Raw genomic sequence first — 22,908 nt, 5'->3', positions numbered from 1 at the left:
CTTGGTACTTCCTTGAAGGTATAAATCAAGATGGGGACATATTTGTGAGACAATGGATAGAGTTGAGCTTAATAGCATCTCTTCTACATCAATTATACTAGTTAAATAAAAGACTTCATCTTATAAAGCTGTCTAGCTGCTGCTTTTTCAAATGTTGATATTCCTTTAAGACAGGAAGTTTATTATCTTTGAGATGCAAAAAAATGGCACAGTTCCTCTCACATGAAGACTTTCAGTCTTCAAACAGCTCCGAAAGGTCCTATGCATCAAATGAAGCTTTACCCAGTGAATCAGTTTTTGTATCATCAGAAATGTCCTCTTCCCACCCAATTCTGTTCCTTTTGCTGAATGTCTGCTGTATGATGCCAAACACAGGGGAAGCAGTGATGTAGAGGTGACTCATATTCAGTCCGTGTGGACTTCTAAACAGTAATGAACTGGCCATGGTTTTAAGCAAAACTGACAGTTTTGCATGGGCTGACTGAGCACTTTTCACATTCCCCAAAATATTTCCATTCCCTAAATGCAAACATCTCTGTCATAGTTACTGCACACATAAACACTGATGAAACACATAAACACTGAAAAAGATGATTTCATGTTTTTTGGGCTGCATCACTCTTCTAATTCTAATGCACATGCTCTCCTCACAGGGCTGTGACAAGGCAGAATTCTTACATTACCTACCTCTCCACAACCTCACATCAAAGAAATTAACTTCTAAAGCTTCTACTAGAAATATCACATTTGATTTCAGTTGTTCAGCTCTGCAGAAACACAAACAGGGAGGAGATTGTGATAAATCTGAAAACTTTGACACAGGTCAGCCAATTGTTTATGGTTACCTGCTGATAACTTTAGCACCTCCTAAGTAAAGGGCATTTGTCCCCTATTGCAGATGGTCTTCATTACTTCCTTTCAAAGACAAGACCAAGAAGAGTAGAGTGATTCTGTGTTAGGATTAGGAGAGATACTTCTTGTGCTCAGCCTTACATCTGATCTCCTACCAAATGCTGAATATCACATAATTGAACAGCTTTTCCTATTGCAAGAAATCACTTAGGCCACGGATGGATCTGGGAAACATTTGCAGAACTGTCTTATCAGTACCAGTAGCACAGACTGCTCTGAACGAACGCAGTGACATCTTCACAAAGTGGAGGGATCTTTGGCCATGTTTTGCACTGATGCCAAAGCCAAGTTCTCTATAAGAAGATATTAACTGATCAGTGATTCTTAAAAATGTTCAGTTATAAATTTTCTGTTACAATAAAACATTTGCGATGATTTATGCCTGTACTGGGCTATCAAAATGATGATTAGAAAGGTGAAGGAGTGGACAATAGGTCAAGGAACAGGCAGAAACTGCTCACAACAGTAGAAATCTCACTCCACAGTTCATGGATGTCTCATCACTGCAGAGCTTTCCCATGATGTATCTACCTGGGATATCCACAAGCTTTCCAGTGCCAAACACCACTTGCAAAATTACAAGAGCAAGTGAATGCTTAGAATAAGGTTCCACCCAGACTTACCTGGGTAAGTGGCTCAGAAGGAGGTGGAGGAGGTGGTGGTGGAAGGTCTAAATCAGGGTCTGGAGGTGGAGGGGGCAGGTCATCCCCAGACTGTCCAGTAATGGTAACACAGAGACTTGATTTAGAACAAATGTCACTATCCAAGCCCGTTGAAGGCTGAGCGACTGTACTTTGCTGGTTGCAAGAAGATTTCTGTGCTTGTAAAGTTCTCTGTTCAACCTCATTTATGTCTGCTACAAGATCAGCCATTAAAGCATCCAGGTCTTTGTCCTCTAGGGCATTTAAGGATTCTGAAAAGAAAAACACAAAATGTGTCAGAGTGAGTGCAATGCAAAATACTGTTTCCGGTTCCGTGGAGATTAAATTGCAGAAGGCATGGTTACTGTAAGGCACAAGGGTTATGGGAAAGGAAACATTTTACATGGGGCGGGAAACAAATGTGCTTTAGGAATAGCCATTAATCTGCTCATACTGAAGTTCACAGTACAAGGAACTCTATGAATATAAACTAAACCAGACAGGAAGCTTCAGTTCCAGTGATACAGTCTCAGGCCCTTTTGATGTTATAAAACATGGTCCTGATTCAGCAAGGTCACTGGGTACATGCTTAGTGATATGGGTGCAAGACATTCCATTAGCTCCCATTAGGTTATTCACTTAAGCACATACATAAATGCTTAGCGAGTTTTGGTATAGCAACAAAATGTGTCATTGAGGCCTAGATCAAGAATATCTTCATATATTACTACTATTCTACAACTCTAAAATTAGCATGAAGCAAAATCAAAAAGCTCTAAGACACAAGAAATTGTATGGTATCATTTGTATTACATCAGTAATTGTGTGATCAACATTTGTGACATACCACATGGGTGGTATGTCACACATAGGTTTTTGAAGATCGTTTAAGCAAAAAGCAAACAAGACTATGTTTTAAAAGCATCTTATAAATCAGATAGAAATATTGTAACTTTTTCCTTCTGTTTTCTACTCTGACAGAGTATAAGATAAAATCCTATACTGGAACTTACTATGTAATTTCTTTTGTAGTTTGAACTAGCTGTGATGTAAGAGATACTGTAGAATAAAACCCTTGCAGGATGATTTAGCTTTCTAGAAGAGAAGGTTTTTATAAGATCAAACAGATTTTGCAGTTTAAATTTCTTTAAAGAGTGTAGTTAAAAAATAAATAAATCACAAATTGAGAAAACTTTTAAGTGAGATTTTGAAAAGGGATGGAGAATCCTGAACTGGATACTAACAAATGCTTAAATATTCCAATAAACAATAGATTATTCATCAGACTAAGTGTGAATATGCCACTAGACCATCTCAGTTTACCCTGCTTTACCTGTTAACAGAGTATTTAATAAGTTTTTCTCTTCAGTGGGAAAGATGGCTTATGGTCCTCTGTATTTACATAGTTCTACCCAATTTGCTGGTAGAGTCATTAGGAAACCTAACAGAGAACTGATCCCGGGACAATACGGAAGGTTAGCACCAACTCAGGCAAATGCAAACAACCAGCCCCCAGTAAAAAAAAGAAGGAAAAAACTGCAAAACCCCAGCATGTACAAAATCATAGGGAGTGTTCTTTTTTTAAACTCGGATACATTCCCTCATTTGGTTTGTCACACAGCATCAACGAGTAGCTGTACATGCAAAAATGGCAGTGCAAACCAAAATGAGAATAAGCAATGTAAAGTGGAAGCAGTGGAAGCTGAAACTTCCACTGAACAAAAATGCTTACACAGTTCTGACATCACACTGAGGAACTTTGTCTTCTATCAAGTTAAATCTTTATATTAAAGACGTTGCATTTTAGGAAGTTATTTGGGAGACTTCTCATTTTTGTTTTCCTCTACACCCAGACCTTTTTAAAAGTCTGATTCTTGTTTAGACTGACTAACACCCCAAAAAATTGGCCCCTTTCAAGTTTCCTAAATTGAGACAAACAAATATACCTCCCTCTCCAGCAAAACAGGGTTCTTTTGTTTGTTTTGGGATTTTTTTGATCAGGGGTATGCAAAGATTTTCTTCTCATTTGTTGCTGTGAGTTATGTTAAGTAAGCATAAAAGGCATGAAAGAGTCCATTCAGCTACTTACCATTTAAATCTTTAAAACCAACTGTAAAGCTGAACTGATCGTTGGACTCTTTGGGGGATGGAGGTGGTACAGTCTCCACTCCTAAACTCTGTTAAGGTAGAAGAAAAAAACAGGTATCTGATGATATAATTACTATTACAGATATTAACACTTCTAAATCAATTATCTGAACTTATCTAATGAAATCAATTCTTCTTCAAGGAACAGAATGACACAAACTGTTTTTTAGGATTATGCCTAAACAGGTAAACTAACTAGGGCCAAGACGAGGGTTCAAGCACTGTCTCACAATCATGTCAAGGGTTTTGCATGCTTCTCAATCCCATGTTGATCCATGACAACAGCAACTCTTGTCACCACACCAGCAACACCTAGGCTTGATGTAGGGAACAGCAGAAAACAGGACTGCTTCTAATCCAGACAGTGGACAAAGCCAGACTGAGTTTTAGCTTTCTTTAGCTTTTTGGGGGAGGGTGAGAAAAGAGCTATGTACATATTTAAGCTACAGTGTCATTTTCTCTCCAGAGTGTTTTATTTACTAATATAAATGTAACTTAGCTGTTGCTTTCTTCTGCTCTTTGAAAAAAACCCCAAACCCAAATACAACAAATGAAAAGACATGCTGTTGCAATGTAAACTGTAAATGTGCTTAGTTAAATAGAGAATTCCTAGTTTCTGGCAGAGAAGCCCAAATCTGAACTTGCATTTCTTTTTCAGCCTTGTTATGCAATGTAAAGGTATCTCTGTGTGCTTCTATCATTTACACATATTTTAGGAAGACGCAGATTGGTAAAAAAGTGTGGAAAACTATCTCCACTCTTGGTTTGGAATTTAAGAGTCTAAAGAAATTAAGATCCAAGTCTGTTAACTGAAAGTCTTCAGACTTCCAGACAGGCCTGTCTCCTTCTCCCATATAATGCTGATGTAAGAGGTGATGCCAGAACTTTGGAAAGAAGGAGTCAGTCTCCATCTTAGGAAGACTCTATTCCATCAGGTAGAGCACTGGTGTGCAGAGACACAAGAGGTTCACTCTGTTGGCATCACCTGCACTCGTAACAGTGCTATGTCCAATCTGAGGAGATAAAAATTATCATAAGCAGTCTTTTGCTAATTTTCAAGGCATAATAATAACATGAAATTACCATAAACCCCCTCCTCTTTATATACATAGATATATGTATAAATAAAATACACACTATTATAAAGAGCCCTTCAAGAGCACAAAGGGTCAAAATGTTGTGATTTGACAGCTAAGAATGTCATGTGAAATCTTGGCTTTCACACAGTTTAAATACAATTTCTATTCTGAGGCTCAGAATTATTGGTATCTAATTTGTCAAGCACTGAGATTCACCAAGAAGAAAGACCCCCTCAAAACAGAGGCTGTAAACAGACTCACACAGAATCCAAGATCACAACTTAAGTGTTTTTGAGCATGCATTTACTAAATTATTAATAAAATATTATTGTCTTTGTAGGGTTTTTTCCTAGGAATAAAAATTATCCTTTCATCAGGTTATGCAGGAAGTATTTAATGACTAGAGCTTTAGAAAAAGGCTCATGTTCTTTTATACTTTCCTCTCAAGAGTGTATTCTACACTGGCAATAATATCTCTGTAAATTCTTGAATGCCACTCTAGCTGTAACTTAATATTTTGCCATATATAAAGATTATTTTAATGTATACATTCAAAATGTTGCTTTCATTTTCAAAGTTCACATTTGATACTCAGGCTACATCCCATTTACCCATGTATGCAAAGCATTCAAGCCTGAAAATACAGACTCAGACTCTTCCTGTTATGACAAAATCTTTCAATTTCTTTGGACCAAGTCCAGAGGAATTTAAATTGGTGAGTTGGAGTTTTTTGTGAGAAAATGTCTTTCGTAAGCAATTAGCTCTCTTTAAGAACCTACCCTGCACTGATATTACCTTCTACTTCAGGCCACTTGTTTTAACTGTCAAGCAGAAAAATTTAGTTGAAGGTTTTTCAAAATAATATATTTGTATTTATTCAGAGTGGGAGTATATGAAAAATGTAGAAAATTTACTTCTTTTCCCTGACACATAATAGCTATTTCACTAATTTTGACAGAAAAAAATAATTATTTACCTGGGTCAGCATATCCATCTCTCCAAGCAAATTGCTGAACATTTCATCTATATCATCACAGGTTTGCTCCATCTGAAAGAAAAAAATCCACAGGCAGAAAGTCAGCAAAAGTTCATTTCCAAGGCCAGCAATGGTCAAAACCAGAAGACAGGCAATGTTCTTTTATATTGTGTTCACAATTAACTTTAAAACAATTGTTCATGACTTCCAAAACATGAATCCATAACTTAAAAGTAACTACTAACAGATCAGACTCTCAATATGCTTAAACACACACTTGGGATCTACACTCATCAGACGTTCCAACAATCTCCTTATATTATCTATATTTCATAGGAAGTCACTAGCTAATAAACCATGGTTGTATCTTACACATCAAAGAAATGTAGCCTGTGAGAGATGGAGAGGGAAACAAAGTTTAAGGTTGAGAAATTTCTGCATGTTTCATCTTGAAACCCTTCTTTCTTTGGCTTAGACAACTATTACTACAGGAGTTTACTGGGTGTCATCCAGTAAACTGGGTGTCATCCAGCACCTGGCTATGGTTAGGTACTTGACCAACATTTGGTTGAATATTTCTTTTTTTTTTTTTTCAAATACCAGTGCACTGAGAGAACTCCAGTCTTACCTAACCTGAAGATACCTGAGGGTCAGCACTGAAACAAGGGAAATGGGTACATGCTGCATGACAGTAAATGGTTGTGCTTGTTGCAAGAGGGCAGGGTGAGGACAGGATTGCACATTGGTGGTACTGAGATACAGCAGAGACACAGTTTCTGTAATAATCCTCTTCCTCTTTAAATTTGTTCCTTTGCAGGCAAAGAAGCACTGTAAAAAGGGTGTCTGACATGGAACATTACTAGAGACAAGAATTAGAAACATGATTTTTCTTAAGAGGCTCAAGCCTCCAAGGGACCGAGAACTGTGGCACTGATTGCATAAAACCAGGTGTCAAACCAGGGCCGAACTTTAAACATTTAAGTAGCCCTACTGCTTCACTGGGTTTGTGTGCACCTGTGTTGGGTTTACGTGGCTTCTGTGAGAAGATACCAGGAGTTCCCCCATGTCAGAGAGGGACAGTGGTTCAAGCTGGTTCCAAGATGGAGTTCACTGGCGATGCTGGTGGCATCTCTGTGACAACATATTTAAGAAAGGCTAAAAAATGCTGCACAGCAGCTGCACGAGAGCAGTGAGAAAATGTGAGAGAAATAGCCCTGCAGACACCAAGGTGAGTGTAGAAGGAGGGAGACATGTTCCAGGTGCCAGAGCAGAGACTCCTGGGCAGCCCATGCTGAAGCCCATGGTGAAGCAGCCCATGCTGTTCCCCCGCAGCCCACAAAGGATCCTGCTGGAGCGGATATCCATAAACTGTACCTTGTGGAAAGCATCCAAGCTGGAGCAGTTCTTGAAGAATTGCAGCCTGTGGGAAGGTCCCACATTGGAGAAGTTCATGAAAGACTGTCTCCCATGGAGGGCCCCCATGCCAGAGCAGGGAAACAATGTGAGGAGGAAGGAGCAGCAGAGACAAAGCATTAGGAACTGACAGCAATCCCCATTCCCCATTCCCCTTTGCCACTTGAGTGGGAAGAGGCAATTGTCAAGTGATCTCTGTCCTTATCTCAAAACATGAGCTTTTCATTGTATTTTCTCTCCATGTTCTGCTGAGGAGGGAAAGTCATAGAACAGCTTGGCAAGCAGCTGGTAGCCAGCCAAAGTCAACTGACTGCAGCACCTTACAGGAGGAGGACCAACCTGATGCAAGAAAGCAATCAACTGAGGACAGAAGCAACTCTAATGACAGTAAAGACTGGCAGCAAAAGAAGACCAGCAAGTACACTATTCTTCAATCTTAATGCTTTTCCTTTAATAGAGCACCTTGAGCCCCTTGACTATTTCACAGTTAAATTATAAAGGCCACTGAATCACTAAAGTCAGTATCTGATGTTTGAAAATCTTTTTGGTAACACATCTGTAACATGACAATACTGGAGCAATTTGAGCTACTCTACTTACTTTGGACTTCATCTTTCCAGTATCTATGTAAGCATGATCGGCTTAATTTCCACTTGTCCTCTTACCACCTGTATTATTCCTGGCACCAGAACTCACTAGGCATAGCATGTACAGCTTTCATCAGTCAGGTTCAGGGTACAATCTACCTCCTTTAGATCTTTTTTGTAGCCAGTGTAACTAAACAAGGCACAGGCAACTGGGAACTGAACTTTGAACTTTCATATTTCTCTCAGATCCCAGAAATCAAAGATTTAAGAACTGGATACTGTTAAAGACATTTTAACAAGATGTGGTTGGCAGGGCTGAGGGTAACCCTATCCCAACACTGGAGATGGCACAGCTATGCCCATGGAACAGGGAACACACATCACACAGCACTGAGCAAATGGAGAGTTAGTCATCTTTTTGCTTTATTTCCAGCTGACTAATCCACACTGGATGGCTCCCTCTCTCTGTCTGTATCACACTTACACGGAGCTTTGCATATAAAATTCTCTTTCTGTAGATTCAGCAGTATGCTGGGTGGCATATGATTACTGAATCTTAATTCATTTATTTGAATCAACAGCTGTGCAGCTTCCTACCCACCTGGTACTTGGAGAATCAATTTTCACAGAAAGGATAGATAAAATGGCACTTATTTGATCAGGGAGAGTGAAGATACATTTGTTATGTGACAAAAAATGGAGCTGCAGTTCATATTGAGAAGTATCTCATCAATATTTAAATAATACTGAATAATTTTATGTTTTCCTGTTTTCTGATTTAGGAGATCAAAATATCTTCTAAGGAAATCTCATCAGTTCTAGCTATTTGTATGTTTTCGAAGGTTTTTTTTAAGCACTAGTTAGATCAACTTTCAGGAAAAGGTCTTCATACAATTCTTTTGACAAACTGAATTTCTCCTTTGCTGTATTTTTTCAGAACAGGAATATAAAAATGACAAAAAATTACTCAAGTTGCAACCAGTTGCAACCTCTTATCAAGAGAAGGAGTAAGAACTGTTTAAAAAGAAAAACAATCAAACCTAAGAACACTCCTTAGTAGTTAACAAAAAAAAAAACCTAAACAAAAAGGCAAGAGAACTGAATATTGGACTATACAAGACTTTTCACTAAATTACAGGATCTGTAGAGGTTCCAGTAAATTTGGAGTTCCTTCTTTCCAATTATATGATTTTCTGAATCTTCAGACACATTTGATTCATAAGAAAAATGTAATCCTAGAAAAATCAATGTGCAAATAATTCTGTAAGAATTTTCACTGTTAAATTGGAGCTGAGTTAGTCACTGATGACTTTTCCTCACTGACGTCTTCAAAATGACATTTAATACTTGGGGTTTTTTAACCTTAAGCACGTGGTGGAAGGGAGAAGGTATGAACATATATTTTGAGAAGGAAATGTGTCAGTGTCCCATTCCAGTGTCATTTTTAATGAACAGACATCCACCATCACTAGATGGATAAAGTCATGTTGTCACCAAGCCATTGCCTCTACTGGTGTCTTTATCTTCTCTTGAATTTTTATTGATTGGGTTTAGGAAAACAAAATTACTATTATAATTAATGAATACCCTGGAAATATTTTTATATTAAAACACATTGAATGATCTCTTAAACTGATACGAGAACTCTACATATTCATCAGAGATTTTGTCAAGAACTAGAAAAACAAAAGACAATAAAATGAGTCCCCATAGCATGGAATTGCAAAAGAGTGTCCATCCACTCTATTCCTCTTTGACTCCTCTCCACTCCTTTCCATTTTGTTTATTTGATTGCCACAATAGGAACAAACAGACAAAACAATCTGCAGATTTGGAAACTATCCCACTGGATGTTGCTCCATTTTGGACCAGAAATTCAAAGTGAAATGTACGAGCTATTATTAACAAAAAAAAAGGGAAAAGATTTACCAAAGTGCTCAGAAGAATACTGAGTTTCATGCTCAGTCACAGAATATGCTGAGTTGAGTTGCCCTCCTTTGGACATTCCCTAATGGCTTAATGTCTTTCTTATATTGAAGTGACCAAAACTGCACACAGTATTCAGTCCTCCTCTACAGTAACTTTTCTGTCAGGTTTTTCTCTATTTAGTACTAATACCAGGAACTCTTAAAATCACTATCTACTACAATAAACTGAAGACAAAAAAACCACCCAGAACAGTACTTTTACAAGAAGTTTTCAAGGTTATACATAAAATTGTATGCAGAGAAAAAAAATCAGAATTGAAATAAAATGAGGAAATTATGGTTGTCACAAACAAACATGCTAAGGAGGACCGTGTGCAAAGGCATGTATGTGAAACCTAGCCTATTTTTAAAGTGTTTGATTTTCAGACTGTCTTCTAGACCACTCTCTGAAGTCACACCAAGCATACAGTCAAAGGTATTCCTTGTCTTTTATTTCCCCAGACTTTCACATTCTCAAATTTTCACTGAGCTCTCATAACATTTTCTTAAATTTCTTTTACTTAATAGCCCCACCTTTCTCATACTGTATATATCTAACAGGTTGGGACATTTTCTCTCCAGCTTGCTATTCTAACCACCAAGTCTCACTATTTACTTTACATATATTAAACCTTCACAGGTTTATTTAATACATAAGTATTGACTCATTGTATTTTGACTCATCAGTTCACCCCACCATTTACCAGAAGTCCTCCAGACATGCTAAATTTATTAATTTTTTTAACTTCCCAATTTCAGACTTAGCAGCCTCCTTACTGATAAAAAGAATTTAAATCTAAATTGAGGCACGAATAGCAGAATTCTTGTATTTTGTTGTACTTTTTGTACTTACAGCATCTTTGTATTTCAGCTTAAGAAAGAATATGGTTTCTGTGTATTTGCTTCTACTTCTCCTTGCCTTTAGTGTCTGTCTTTTTTCTGTCACATGCTTTGCTGCCATTTTCCAAAGACCTACTTGCATCCATTTTGGTGCCCCAGCCATTTGCTTTTCCCAAGAACCAGCCTTCCTGCCCTGGATGACAGTGCAAAACTCCTGTGCACTGTATTTCTAAATTTGGCAACAGAACCCCACAAAACTTCTCTCTTCTGAATATCTACTCCTTATATATGCTTATTTTGAAACTGAGATGTAAATTTCTAAATTTTCTGAGCTATGGACTAGGAAGCTGGAATTAAGTTCTCTCACTTCTAACATCAAAGAACTTTAGCAGATGCACAGGAAGAGATGGATGAGAAACTCCCCGCTCCAACTCACTGCATTTGCAATGAGCAACATACTTTACTGACAGTGAACAACAGTATCTTTCCATGGGGATGGTCCTGTACTCAAGGGCACCAAAGAAAAACACTGAGAAATTCCTTGCTCAGATACAAGAATGGAGAAGCAGTCCTTGTACTCACTCTCAAGCTGCACAATTCTAGCTGGGTTAACTGGAACCTCACCTATATTGTTGTGTCATGCACTGACAGGTGGAGCAGGAGCTGCATTTTCAGGTCTATAATATGAACTCTATAATTACAATCGGGATATGACTTCTGCATGGTTGCATACATTTTGATTTGTTAAGATATTAGAGGGAATAATAAAACCAACTTTATAAGAATGAAGAAATTTTTGTGATTTGCGCACTTACATAAGACAATAGCACTATGTCTATAAACAATACATGGGAAATTGAGTTGTTTGATACAATCTTTAACACTTGACAGGAAGCTAACAGAATGAGGAATGAAACAGTGGCACAAAATTCACCCTGCTTAAAAAAAAAAGGAACTATTTAAAAATATAATGAAATCTGACAATGTGATTACATGGTGTACATAAAAAAAACCTAGGCATGGTACTACACTAGGCAGAGTTTGAACAGTTAATACCTGATAGCTCTGAGAAATACTGAAAGCTAGTCCCTTTCACCGGAAGAGTGGTCTAAGTCACATGGTAAAAGGGCTTCTGCACTTGCAGTTAGAAAACAAGCTCAAAGCCCTTGTGAAATACTGAACAGGAAACACCAACAGTACTGCACAGAAGATACTCATCTTTGCAACTCACTCTCAGTTGAGTGGATGAAGCTTAAACAACCTAAGGGCTACAAACAAAAAAAGGAATGAGGAACGGCCTGGCATCAGCGGATACTTACAGTGGATTCATGCTATGAACAGTATGAGGAACAGTCCACTTAGTGATGGGGTGAACAGTTACAGACACACTTATTAAATTCATATGCAAATGGCAAAGATAAAAATACATGAAGTGTATTTTGACAAATCACACAGGAAGACCAAAAGCACACCTTCAGCTCCTAGTCCCTGCACTACAGCATGTGTCAAAGCAGCAAGTCCACCAAAATGAACACTTGCTGTTTGACTATTCAGGTTACCACTAACAGCATTGCAACTTCCTGCTATTGCTTAATTCTGAAAGGCTTTCTGTAGTGGAATGAAATCTTTCACATTTTAGAGAGACCCATCAGTAGCCCAGTGATTAAAGTGCTCAAATCAGAGATTCACCCTTACATATTACACACTATGCAATGTAGAAAAGCCCATATCAAGGACAGAGAAAAAGAAGAAAATTAGGGAAGCATGACGAAAGTGACAGAAATCCCACCATAAAGAGCAAAGCTGGAAAGAGGGCAACTGTCACAGGAAACAGATATGAAACTAGGGTGATAAAAAAATGCATCAAAACCTAGAGGAAAGTTACTGCGGCATCATTTCATCCTGACTTATAACACAAAATCGATGGGATAGTAAATGAAAGTCTACACAACTGTTCCAGGGAAATGGGCACAGTGTAACTGTGAAACTCATCATCAAAACTGGTGAGTAAGCAAGCTGGTTCTCTCTACAAGCAGTTATAGCTAGAAGTGTTACTACTGCAGAGAGCTTCAGGCAAGGATGATGAACCTCATGTTTCAAGACCTAAAATAAAGGCTCCAGCAATTTGGAATCAGAGTAAAGCTTCCATGATAGACACGTTATACCATACCTTCCAGCACAAGATTTCTTATATCTCCTCCTGAAGCACGTGATACTCACCACTGAGTAAGACACCTTTCTGGCCAAATTGACTGCAGGTCTGAAATAGATCTAACAAGGTTTCTTACAATGACTTTACAGTTAGGTATCAAGAAAAACTCATACTACTCACATGTCTCCTATATAACTAAGTCAGGTAGGATGGAAGTTCCTTAACCAGCTGCTTCATCATGTTTAGTAAAAAGTCTTTAACAGACATTTAGGTACATTTTTATGAAGTAGAGTAAAAGAGAACATCTATCTGCAGAATTGAGCCTAGAGGAATATAATCCAATTTGTTATTAATTCTAGTAGATACTAAGAAAGGAAATAGAAGTTTTGGAGTGATTAAGTCAAAATGGTAGCTGACACCAAGCTTTCAAAATAACAATTGGCAAATAGCATGTTGCCTTTCCTCTCACCTACATAACATGCCCCTGTTACTCTGTTCTGTTTCAACACTAACTCATATTTTGAAAAGAATTGATCAAAAGCAATTAGACTGCTTCCAGCACTATACGTACCTAACATTGATAAGCATGGTATTTTCCAAGAAAAAGCTTGCACACACTGATAACTCTGAAAGCAGCTTCTTATTCCCTATTTTTCTGGGAAATCTGCAGCTGAATACATTGCATATTTATCTCAGGGATGGATCTGACATGTTATAACTCTGCTCATGATGGAATAGAAGTGCCACACTAAAATACCAGTAGCTGCAGAAGTCTGTACAACTGCACACCTGCAAAGTACCCTTACTAGTTTAAAAGTGAGTCACATTTGGCTTTGAATTAAAATAAAAATGGCAGATAAATACAACCTGGTGAGAATCCTTTTTTAATGTTAGCCTGAGGTAGTAGAGCTTGTACTCTACTAACTGCAGAATCCTCCACTCAGATATAAGCACAAACATCTTTAGATATGGGCACTCCAAACTCACAGATCCTACTTCTGTTTCACAGAAATCACAGGTATGCCATTTATACATTTAAGCTTCTTGAGAGCTTGTTGCCTTTTTTGCTGTTCTGGAATTTCACAGTTAACTCACATGTATTACAAGAACAAATGTGGAGTAAGGACTGATTTCGGAAAAAGCCTTTATTAGTCCCCAAACCCAGATTTCATAGACCTGAAAGCTACACTGCTCCACTTTAATGATGACACCAGTTGTATTTTACCCTTGTTTCGCCAAGATGATAATAATAATTTAAACACCACAGGAACCCTATGCACAAGTACACCATCATCTTTTTCAGTGATATTTGAGTATTTCATTTTCCATTGGAAAGCAAGAGAGAGAAAGAAAGAGAGGTTTAATATGTTTGTAAAGCACCACAAGACACTGAGTGTGAAGCCAGCCTTCAGATGATGCCGCCTCTGTGCTCCCCAGCCTTCCCATCTCCCTGATGCACTGTCCCAAACACACACTCTTTTCTTTAACCTCCTTGCCAAGAGTGGTGTTTGGGAGAAGCAACTGTGGGTCCTTTTCTTAGGGTGGGGCAAGATGGCAAGATTAATGAAGGGTCATAGAGGCTCGTTTAAGAGAAGCTAAAAGGAACAAGGGACTACCTAAAAGCTTACTCACAGTATGTCAGGAGGAGGGGGTTAGCAAAGGGTTCTCCATCTGAGAGAGGACAGGAAGAACATTTAACCAGTGACAGGCAGCATATGCTGTGGCTATGGTAAAAGGGTGCAGAGGGATATGGCATGCAGGCTGGGTGGACAGCTCACTCCTCTCCAGAGTAACTCTCAGGCATAGACACAGAGTCTGGATCCTGGGCTCCAGAAAATGTAACCCAATTGTACGTGACCAGCCAGGGACTGTGAGTTAAAAGCAACTTATGTAAGGGGAAAAAAGAAAATCCCAGTGTAAAGCACAGACACAGGGATGAGAGAGTTGTGGAGTAATTTCTAGATACCAGAACTTCACTTTGTACCTTCCTGTCAGCTCCCAAAGGGTATTTTTTCTGTGGAACTCAACAGCAGTGCCACCTCTATTCATTTTTATATAGTATCCTCCCATCAGTCAATTTGCTTCAGCCCAGCCTGTGCTTCTAAGACCACTATAGAAATAAGGTACGGTTACAGACTTGCTCATCTTCTTTTTCTTTTGTCATACAATTAGTTGCTGCAGAAGGTCCACCTTGGAGACCTTCCCCACGTGAGCCATATAGGCAATACAAACACTGTGCAGAATGAAGAGAAGATGTATTTCCAGTCCTATGTCTTCACACAGATTGGCAGAAGAAACAATTCCCTATTCTGTGCCAGATTACTGGCACACAGGAACAACATCTCCATTCCCCCAACTTATCTTCTCCTGGGAAAGTCAGAAAGATGGATAGAAGTGTGGACCCAGAGCTCACGAACCAGCTTATCCAGGGTCATTCCTCTTGTGTTGATAATGTGTCTGCTTCAGGTCTAGTCAGGTATAAACAACTGCAGACATATGAGTTATCAGAAAATATGAATCTCAGTTCTAGTTCCTCCCATTCCCTTCCATGGTGGCAGAGGAAAATAATAAAAGAGTAATGTAAGTTTGACTAGCACAAATTTATTCAGTTTTCACATTCCTTCCCATAAACTGTAGCTTGTTGGTGTTGGTGTAATATTTTCCTTCCTTTTTTCCTGTTACCCAACACTGCTATACAGAACTTGCATGACAACAAGAGACTTCTGTACTTTAAAAAATTGACAGCAAATGACAATAGTCTAATTATTAATTGCACATTTGCTACTTTGAACTATTCCCTGCATTCCCTTATGTCACTGAGCTAGAGGAAGTGTGTCTTGTGGCTCTCCACTAAATGAAGATTTTGACATTTGCTTCACAATCCATGAAGTAGGCTGATCCCACGTTATTAGATTGTCTAGTAAGCATAAAATGGCAGTCGAGGAAGCCACATATGAGAGAAGAAGGCATACAGGGGTCTAAAACGGAAGAAAATCCTTCCCCTCCTCAATTCCCTATAGAATCAAGAGATGTTGAGTGTGGAATAATGAAAATAAAAGAACAAACTTAGGTGGGCAAAAAGGAAAGAAAAGTTACAGTACCAAATTTGAGTGCCAGAACTGCTACATTGGATAGTCAATGTCTCATCTTTTCCAACATTCACTCCCTTCCACAACAAGCCATTAGTTAAGCACAAGATATCCTATAAGGGTCCATGACACAACTGTCTCCCTAAACAAATAACTTATTCCTATGCTATAGTCACTGGTAAAAGCTCTAATCACCATCTCTTATTATCACATGTTCTTATTACTGCCAGAAATGCCTAAGAGAGGGCACACACGGTATGGGAACGGAACACTGAAAGAGGAAAAGACATTAGTATAAAGTGCTCTAACAGGTTAAGAGTGAAGTAAAAGGGTGAAAGCAAATCTGTAAAAATTTTTTGAAAGCCACCTGTTTGTTTCATAAATAGTTCATATATTAAAATCAAATAAAGCAAGTAATGCTCTAATATGAATTTATAGACATTTCATCAAAGTACAGTGCTCAGTTACCACAGTGGAAAACTAACAGTAGAAACAGTAGAAAAATTAAATGAAGACTTTTTTTTTATAAACCTTTTTCTCAGCTTTACTACTGACTGAAGAGTCAGGTACAATTTCAAAGTCCACTACTAATTTTTCTCTTAGCAAAGCTGTTTCTTTCAGTCTATATAACAAACAGTTATCACAAGCAGCTTTAATCCATGGGTTTCAGATGAAGATCTGTAAGGAAAGTGGAAGACTGGAGTCACCACAGATGGTATACCTGTGGTTGCTTTGTCATAACACAGAAAACCATGAACAGCACAAAGGAAATAGTTATGAAAAGAAAATGCAGCAAGAGGAGAAGAACCTTGTGACATTTCTATTTCCATTCTTCCATCTCTGAAGATTTTCCATAAGAAGGAAATGTCACTGTTTCCCTCTCTTTTCTTCCTTAAAAGTGGAGGAAGGATGGAACAACTGATCTGGTCACAGCAGTTCCATCATGACACAGGGGAGACAAAAGAGGTCAATCTAGTGACAGATATGAAAGGCTTTGCTGCATTTCATGTAAGAATATTGCCTCCATGGGACAGAACTGCAGTTAAGTTTATGCTAAATCCCTTTCTAAGACTGGCAGCCAAAAACACTTGTGTTTGTGTTTGCTCATTTGTGTTTGCTCTTTCAAATATCAGGTCTGCCAGCTTCCCCTCAGTTATGAGGATGTGGTCACCAAAATACAAAACTAAGCCATAACTACAACAAGTATTTGGGAATGTTATCTGTGTTCATGTTTTTGGCCCATATTCTCACTTGCTCAAGGTTATCTCAGAAATAAGCCCTCCAAGCCACATGTACAGCAGACCTTTCAAATATAAGATTTCATCAAAAAGCACAGAGAACAGTAATGTATACTTGACTAACATTAATTTTTTTTTCATTTGCAATTGAGAGAAAAAACACATCGCCTTTCAAAAATGCTTTTTGGGCTGATACATCCTTCTTATTTTCGTGCTTCAATGAAATCCCCATAGCAAGTGAGGGAATGGGGGCTTCTAGTATTGTTAGAAAGTACTAGAAAAATCTTCAAAAGTACATCAAAATCTTGCTCTGAGGCAGAAGAAAACTAACCATGTGTCTGCAGTCTGGGTTACCTGAAGATGCAGTGAGCATCAAAATGGATCAACTAAGGCCACTGAGGAACAAGTTCTCATTTGCTGCCAATATGGACTTGATACCAACAGGTTAATTGATAATTCTTCTGAACTTCCCTGCTCTCCTGGTGAGTTACCTTTGAGGTAGACACATTATTTTGCCTAAAACTGGGGACTCAGATGGTCATTTGCAATTTTTATCAGCAAAAGCATCCAGTGAGTGCCTCTGTGATTTTGGCTCCTAGCTATTCTCTCTATACTTGATTGAATAGCAATGCTGCTAGAAGCAGATTTGCTCCCCACATATCCCCACTCTCCCTGATGGGTGCAGGTACAATGACAAGATTTTCACCAAAATTTTTATTGTATCAGTTGGACTGGTTGAGGACAGCTGAGGACCTTCCGTTGGTGGTGGTATCAGCCATGCAGGGTCTGCTCATCACTGACAGCAGATACACAGAGTTTTATTCTTTATTATTAATGTTACATGTTACACTTTTACATCTGCTGCTTTAGATTACAAGTAAACACAGAGTGAAAGTAAAAGTGGAAACGGACTGAGATGTATCCAAAGCAAAACTTCCATCAGAAATGCCTGGGTATCTATGTCTAAACAGAGTAGCACAGAAAAATTCGTTTTGTATATGCTGAACCTTCTTTTTCTTCTAGGATTCATAACGCATCTACTCCCCAAAATACTCCTAGTACTTCTAATGACTGTAGCCCTAATTTATTTCAGCCTAAACTCCTAGAATGCTGGATCAATGTTCAACAAGACGCAACAGTGCTGTGTGCAGGCTGGTGTAGCTCCTGGTGGCAAAAAAATAGGAGCACAATTAGCTAGCCACAGGTCTGAAAGGTCACTTCGTTGGAAGAAAGCCTTTGAAACTAATGACAGGCTTAAACTTTTTAAACAATCATTACCAAACTAGTTTGTGAACTCCCACAGTAAAGTTTAAAGTCAGATCAAAGTCATCTGTGCTTCCTTCCCATTCAAAGCCCAGGAGCAATACTACAAATTAATATTGAGGGGTGGTGAGGAACACATGCTCATATATTCTGATGTAGACACTCAAAAGTCTCCTACAGAACCTCGAGAAGCACATGGTACCACCCAGTTTCTTTCTTTCAAAGTGCAACATACATCTTCTACACTGGCAGCTATATTGTTAATAACTCGGGTAGCCATGCCTGGACGATAAGGAAAGCTGCCTAAATTGCCTGCTTTTCTGAGAGCCATTTTACTATATCATGGATCACTCCTAATTGTGAAAAGACATATTGTGGGGTTTCTATGACATCTGCATCTGACCTGGTCATCCCAGGCTCTTTTCAGACAATGAAGGGAAAGAAAGGCAATTTTATAGAGCATGGTAGCTGTCTAAAACCGGGCTGCTGAACCAAGGTTTAGCAGTATCTATCTCTCTCTAAAAGAGACTGTAAAGGTGACTCAGAACCTCAGGTGACTAAAATGCCAATGTCTAAAGGTGGATGAGGAGAGCCTGTAAAGCCCAAGAAGTGCTTTGGATGGTCTACATGGATGCAAGTTACCATTGTCACTACAGACCTCCCAAAGGGAACAAACTAAAGCTTCCATATTGCTGCAGGCAAATAAGAGGTCTTATTTTCACCTTCACCCCAGATCAGCACCTGACCACATGAAGTCATCATCCCAACAGGTTAGATGGGCTTACAACAAAACAAGTCAAGACACATTGCAACCAAAGATGAAAAAATGGTCTGTGGGAAAGAAAAATACATGTAGTTTGCAGCAAAAGCAGGAAAGGACAAGGGCGTTGATATCTGAATGATATGTAGGAAATCCAAATTCAGCTACATTCCTGTAAAACAACCTCTGAAACCAAAACATGCTTTTAAGAAAATCCACATCCCCAAATCATCTTCTCAATGGTCAGACATTCATGAATCTGCAAAAAAGACAAGTCCTCTCTTGAACAAGGCAACCCCTTCTCTCAGCTGTGGCAATACTCCAGGCTGGTAGTTTTCTCAGACATTTTACAGGGCCAAAAACATGCAATAGCTCATCCCTCCATCCACAGATTGCCCAAGTCCTTCCTCTCCCTTCACGACTCATGGCAAGCATGACAAGGAAAGCCTTCTGTCTCTTTTTCCTCTTATTGCTGTAAGACATTTCTTCTAACAGGAAAGGAGCAACACGGCAAAAGCAAAATCTTAATGGGTTGGGTAAATTTTTTTACTACCTAAGAAATTTTGGGTCACAGTACTGAGTTAAACTGTTCCAATATCCATATGAGCCCTTCTGCTCATACTGTTGCCCCTTCTGTGCAAACTGTTACCCTACCAAATATGTTAGTCTCTTTACAAATTACAAAAAAGATCAAATTTTGAGCCTGATTTACAGGCCGAGTTATGGTATGTGATCTAGTAGACACTGGCCAAGTATAGTGACTTTTGATCTGTAAAAAATCAAACTTAGCTGTAATAAATACATTTGATAACAACATAAACCAGCACTTCAAAGGCATCATACCCTGCTTGAAGATACTGCACATCTGATAATCATGAATTCCAGCATGAACAATTAAAACACAATTCACTCAATAATTACTTTGAACCTTCAGTCATTTTCCCTCCAAACACCAGAGCAGTCTGTAGTACCCACAGGAGGTATTTGAAAAAAAAACAGAAGATGCAGAGAATGTTTAAAAGTACCCTTTCAGAGACAATACATTTTTCCAGTTATGTGCGTTCCCAGACTGATCAGAATTTTCTGGGGATATAAAACAAGGATCGCTCAGTTATCTGTAATGCTCCATTGATTCAACCTCCCAAAGACATTTGTAAGCCACATTTCAAACCAAATTATCTCCATTTTTAATCAATGCTTCCACAAAGCATTAAGTACAATTAAATGCAATAGTTTCCTTAGAAAGCTCACAGGGGAAAACAGAACTGAAGAAGTTCAGCAAAAAGTTAAATATTCTGGTTTAGACATAAAATTTTAACCTAAATTCACATTTTTTGCAAAGTTACCAGAAAAAAAAATTGTAAAGTTAGTGAAGTTAGTGAAGACAAATGATTAGGAATCTACACATGTGGAACATAGTCCTTTGGAGCACTGGGGCTTACCTATTTGATGTATTAAATCAAGCCCTGACTACCTTTACACCACTGTTGAGCAGGAGCAGGGTAACTAACTGACAGTAACATCAATAGAGTCATATGTGACATGAGTATTTTCTGGATGCAGGTTTGGAAGAGATGACAAACCACGCATGTCATGTAATTCATAAAAAGAACTAGAAGCAAAGAGGAAAAATGATTGCCAAAATTCTGAGAACAAAAGTTCTGAGGGGCAGAGTCGAGCTGGAGCCAAACAAACCAGAATAATCAGAGTAATGTGGGGCAGGAAGTGACTTCAAAAAGTGAAGCTGCTAGTTTGGCGGAACCCTGCATATTTTCTTTGTAGGCTGTATTCCTGCATGAAATTTTTAATGACAGTTCAGAAGGTTGGATCATATGCTTCCTAAAAGACACTACTGCATACATCTTCCCAGTGTGACAATGAATGGATTTAATAACTTCTCTTTTGGTGCACAGAGGATTGAAAAACCACCCCCAGCTTGTGGAGACTGCATTTCAGTTACTTCTCTGTGGTGTTCAGCTGAGGGTATCATGCGGGATGGACCTTCTCAAACTCAGACGACATTTCTAGTTCTTCCCTAAACCACGTGGCTAAATATACCACCAGCAGAGATGTAAACTGTGTTCTTGGGAAGTCTCTACTGGCTGTTTTGCCGTAACACCAGTCTTACATGCTTAGTTTGAGAGGTTATCACATTCTCCTGATGTATTTTCTGGTCGTTTGGTCTACAGTTTTCTCTCGCCTGCCTTCACTTTCCTAACGCTGCCACCTGAAACAGGGCACTGTGCGTCCCTCGGGACCCCACCAGCCTCATGAGGCTGCAGGGAAGCTTTGGCAAACCTGCCATGCGAATGATCAACCTCCCAGACGCTCTCGCAGGGTCTGGGCAAAGGGAAGGTCTGACTGGGATTAACCCTACCCAGAAGAACAACCAACACCGGGACCCAGCACCGCGGCACGAAATCCGACGACCCCGTTTCAGGCCACCGAGGCCACGCTGCGCCGTCGGAAGGTCCCTGTGTTCCCTCTGCGGACCGACGCCCTCCGGGGGCACCACAAGCCGTGCCCAGAGCGGGGTTTGCCGCACCTCCCCACCCCGAGCACCGGTGCCTGCGGGCCGGACATCTCCCCACGGCGAGCAGGACACCGCACACCCCCGCTCGCCGCAGCCCGGCGCCTCTCCCTTCCCGCGGCGGCCGCCGCGCCGGGTCCCGGGCTGGCGCCGGGAGCCCTCGGGGGTCCAGCCGGTCCCTCCCTGCCCAGTTTACCTTCGCGGGCGGGCGGCAGGGGCCGGCGGGTCCCGAGGCGCTGCGAGGGGGCGCGGGGGCAGCGGGGCGGCTGGACGGCACCTCGGCGGCTGGACGGCACCTCAGCACAGCGGGAACTCCCCCGCCCTCAGCCTGCCGGGAAATGGGGCCGCCCCGCGGGCTCCCTCAGCCCTGGGGCGGGAGCCGCCCCGCTGCCCCCAGCGCCGCCCTCCGCCCTCGGCCCGGGACGGGCGGTGGTTGGTGCCCGTGTACCCACCGGGGAAACCCGGCCGGCCTGTGCAGCCCAGCGTAAACCAGCCCAGCCCTGCAGCCTCCCCCGGGCCGGGCGCTGTCGGCTGGGCATCGCTGTCAGGTGCCCTCTGGTTTTCAGACAGAACTGTGTTTCTTTCCCCGCTCTCTTTAGTGACTCTACGTCTTCTCTAAACGATGCTGCCGGCAAGGCAGCGAATTGCTTTCATAGCATTTTTATGTAATTTCATACCTTGGAAAGGACTGGTTTGAAGTGTGCTTAGATTTTATTCACTGAGTAGAAATTATTCCATAAAATGTGAAATTCCATAAAAAGATGGGGAGGAAAAAAGAAATCAGAGGTTTCCATCTGATGTTAAATAGGCAGGTGTCAAAATTCAGTGTAGCTTTGGAAGGGTTCATATCACCAAGCTAAAAAGATGAGATTTTAAGTGTTGCAGCTACATACAAATAGACCCCTCTCTTGATTTAAAATCCTATTTTCAATGTCAATAACTTTGCCAAAACAATGCTTTTCACAGATTTTTTTCATATGTATCTAACACACTGACAGGAAAGTGAAGTGAAAAAAGGTGAAGATGTCACCATCTCCAGCTTCTGTTACTTCAGTTCAGAGAAGTCATCAGGTAGTTTGGCTTTGTCTTGTGTTTATGGGGAATTTGTATTAAAATTCCAGATTTCCTTCCAAAGCAGCCAAGAAATCCCATGTTTTGTTCCTCCAACACTGCCAGAGATAAAATAATTATAACAGAAGGATGGTAGCATTTTAAATTACCACCATGTTTTTCACAGCAAATATGTTTCAATGCTTTAAGGGGTAATTGCTTTGAAAAATTCCAGCTGAGACAGCTCAGCCAGATTTAAGAAT

At 39.9% G+C, this 22,908-nt stretch overlaps 1 protein-coding gene across 1 annotated transcript in view; it reads right to left on the bottom strand.

Annotated features, from left to right (window-relative positions):
• Positions 1-22,158, bottom strand: part of APBB1IP (amyloid beta precursor protein binding family B member 1 interacting protein) — a 65,118-nt gene extending 42,960 nt beyond the window's left edge. Inside the window, exons 1-4 of the mRNA XM_051802401.1 lie at positions 21,792-22,158; positions 5,757-5,828; positions 3,643-3,730; positions 1,536-1,825 (exon numbers count right to left, since the gene is read on the bottom strand). Of these exons, the coding sequence (XP_051658361.1) occupies positions 1,536-1,825; positions 3,643-3,730; positions 5,757-5,828 (450 nt within the window). The 5' untranslated portion in view covers positions 21,792-22,158. The remainder of the gene's footprint in view (positions 1-1,535; positions 1,826-3,642; positions 3,731-5,756; positions 5,829-21,791) is intronic.
• Between the last annotated feature and the right edge of the window lie 750 nt (positions 22,159-22,908).

Source organism: Manacus candei, unplaced genomic scaffold (assembly GCF_025592945.1).
Source record: "Manacus candei isolate 608988 ecotype Guabito, Panama unplaced genomic scaffold, ASM2559294v1 h1tg000056l, whole genome shotgun sequence".
Taxonomy (NCBI): Eukaryota; Metazoa; Chordata; class Aves; order Passeriformes; family Pipridae; genus Manacus; species Manacus candei.
This window is presented reverse-complemented; position numbering and strand designations above follow the sequence as displayed.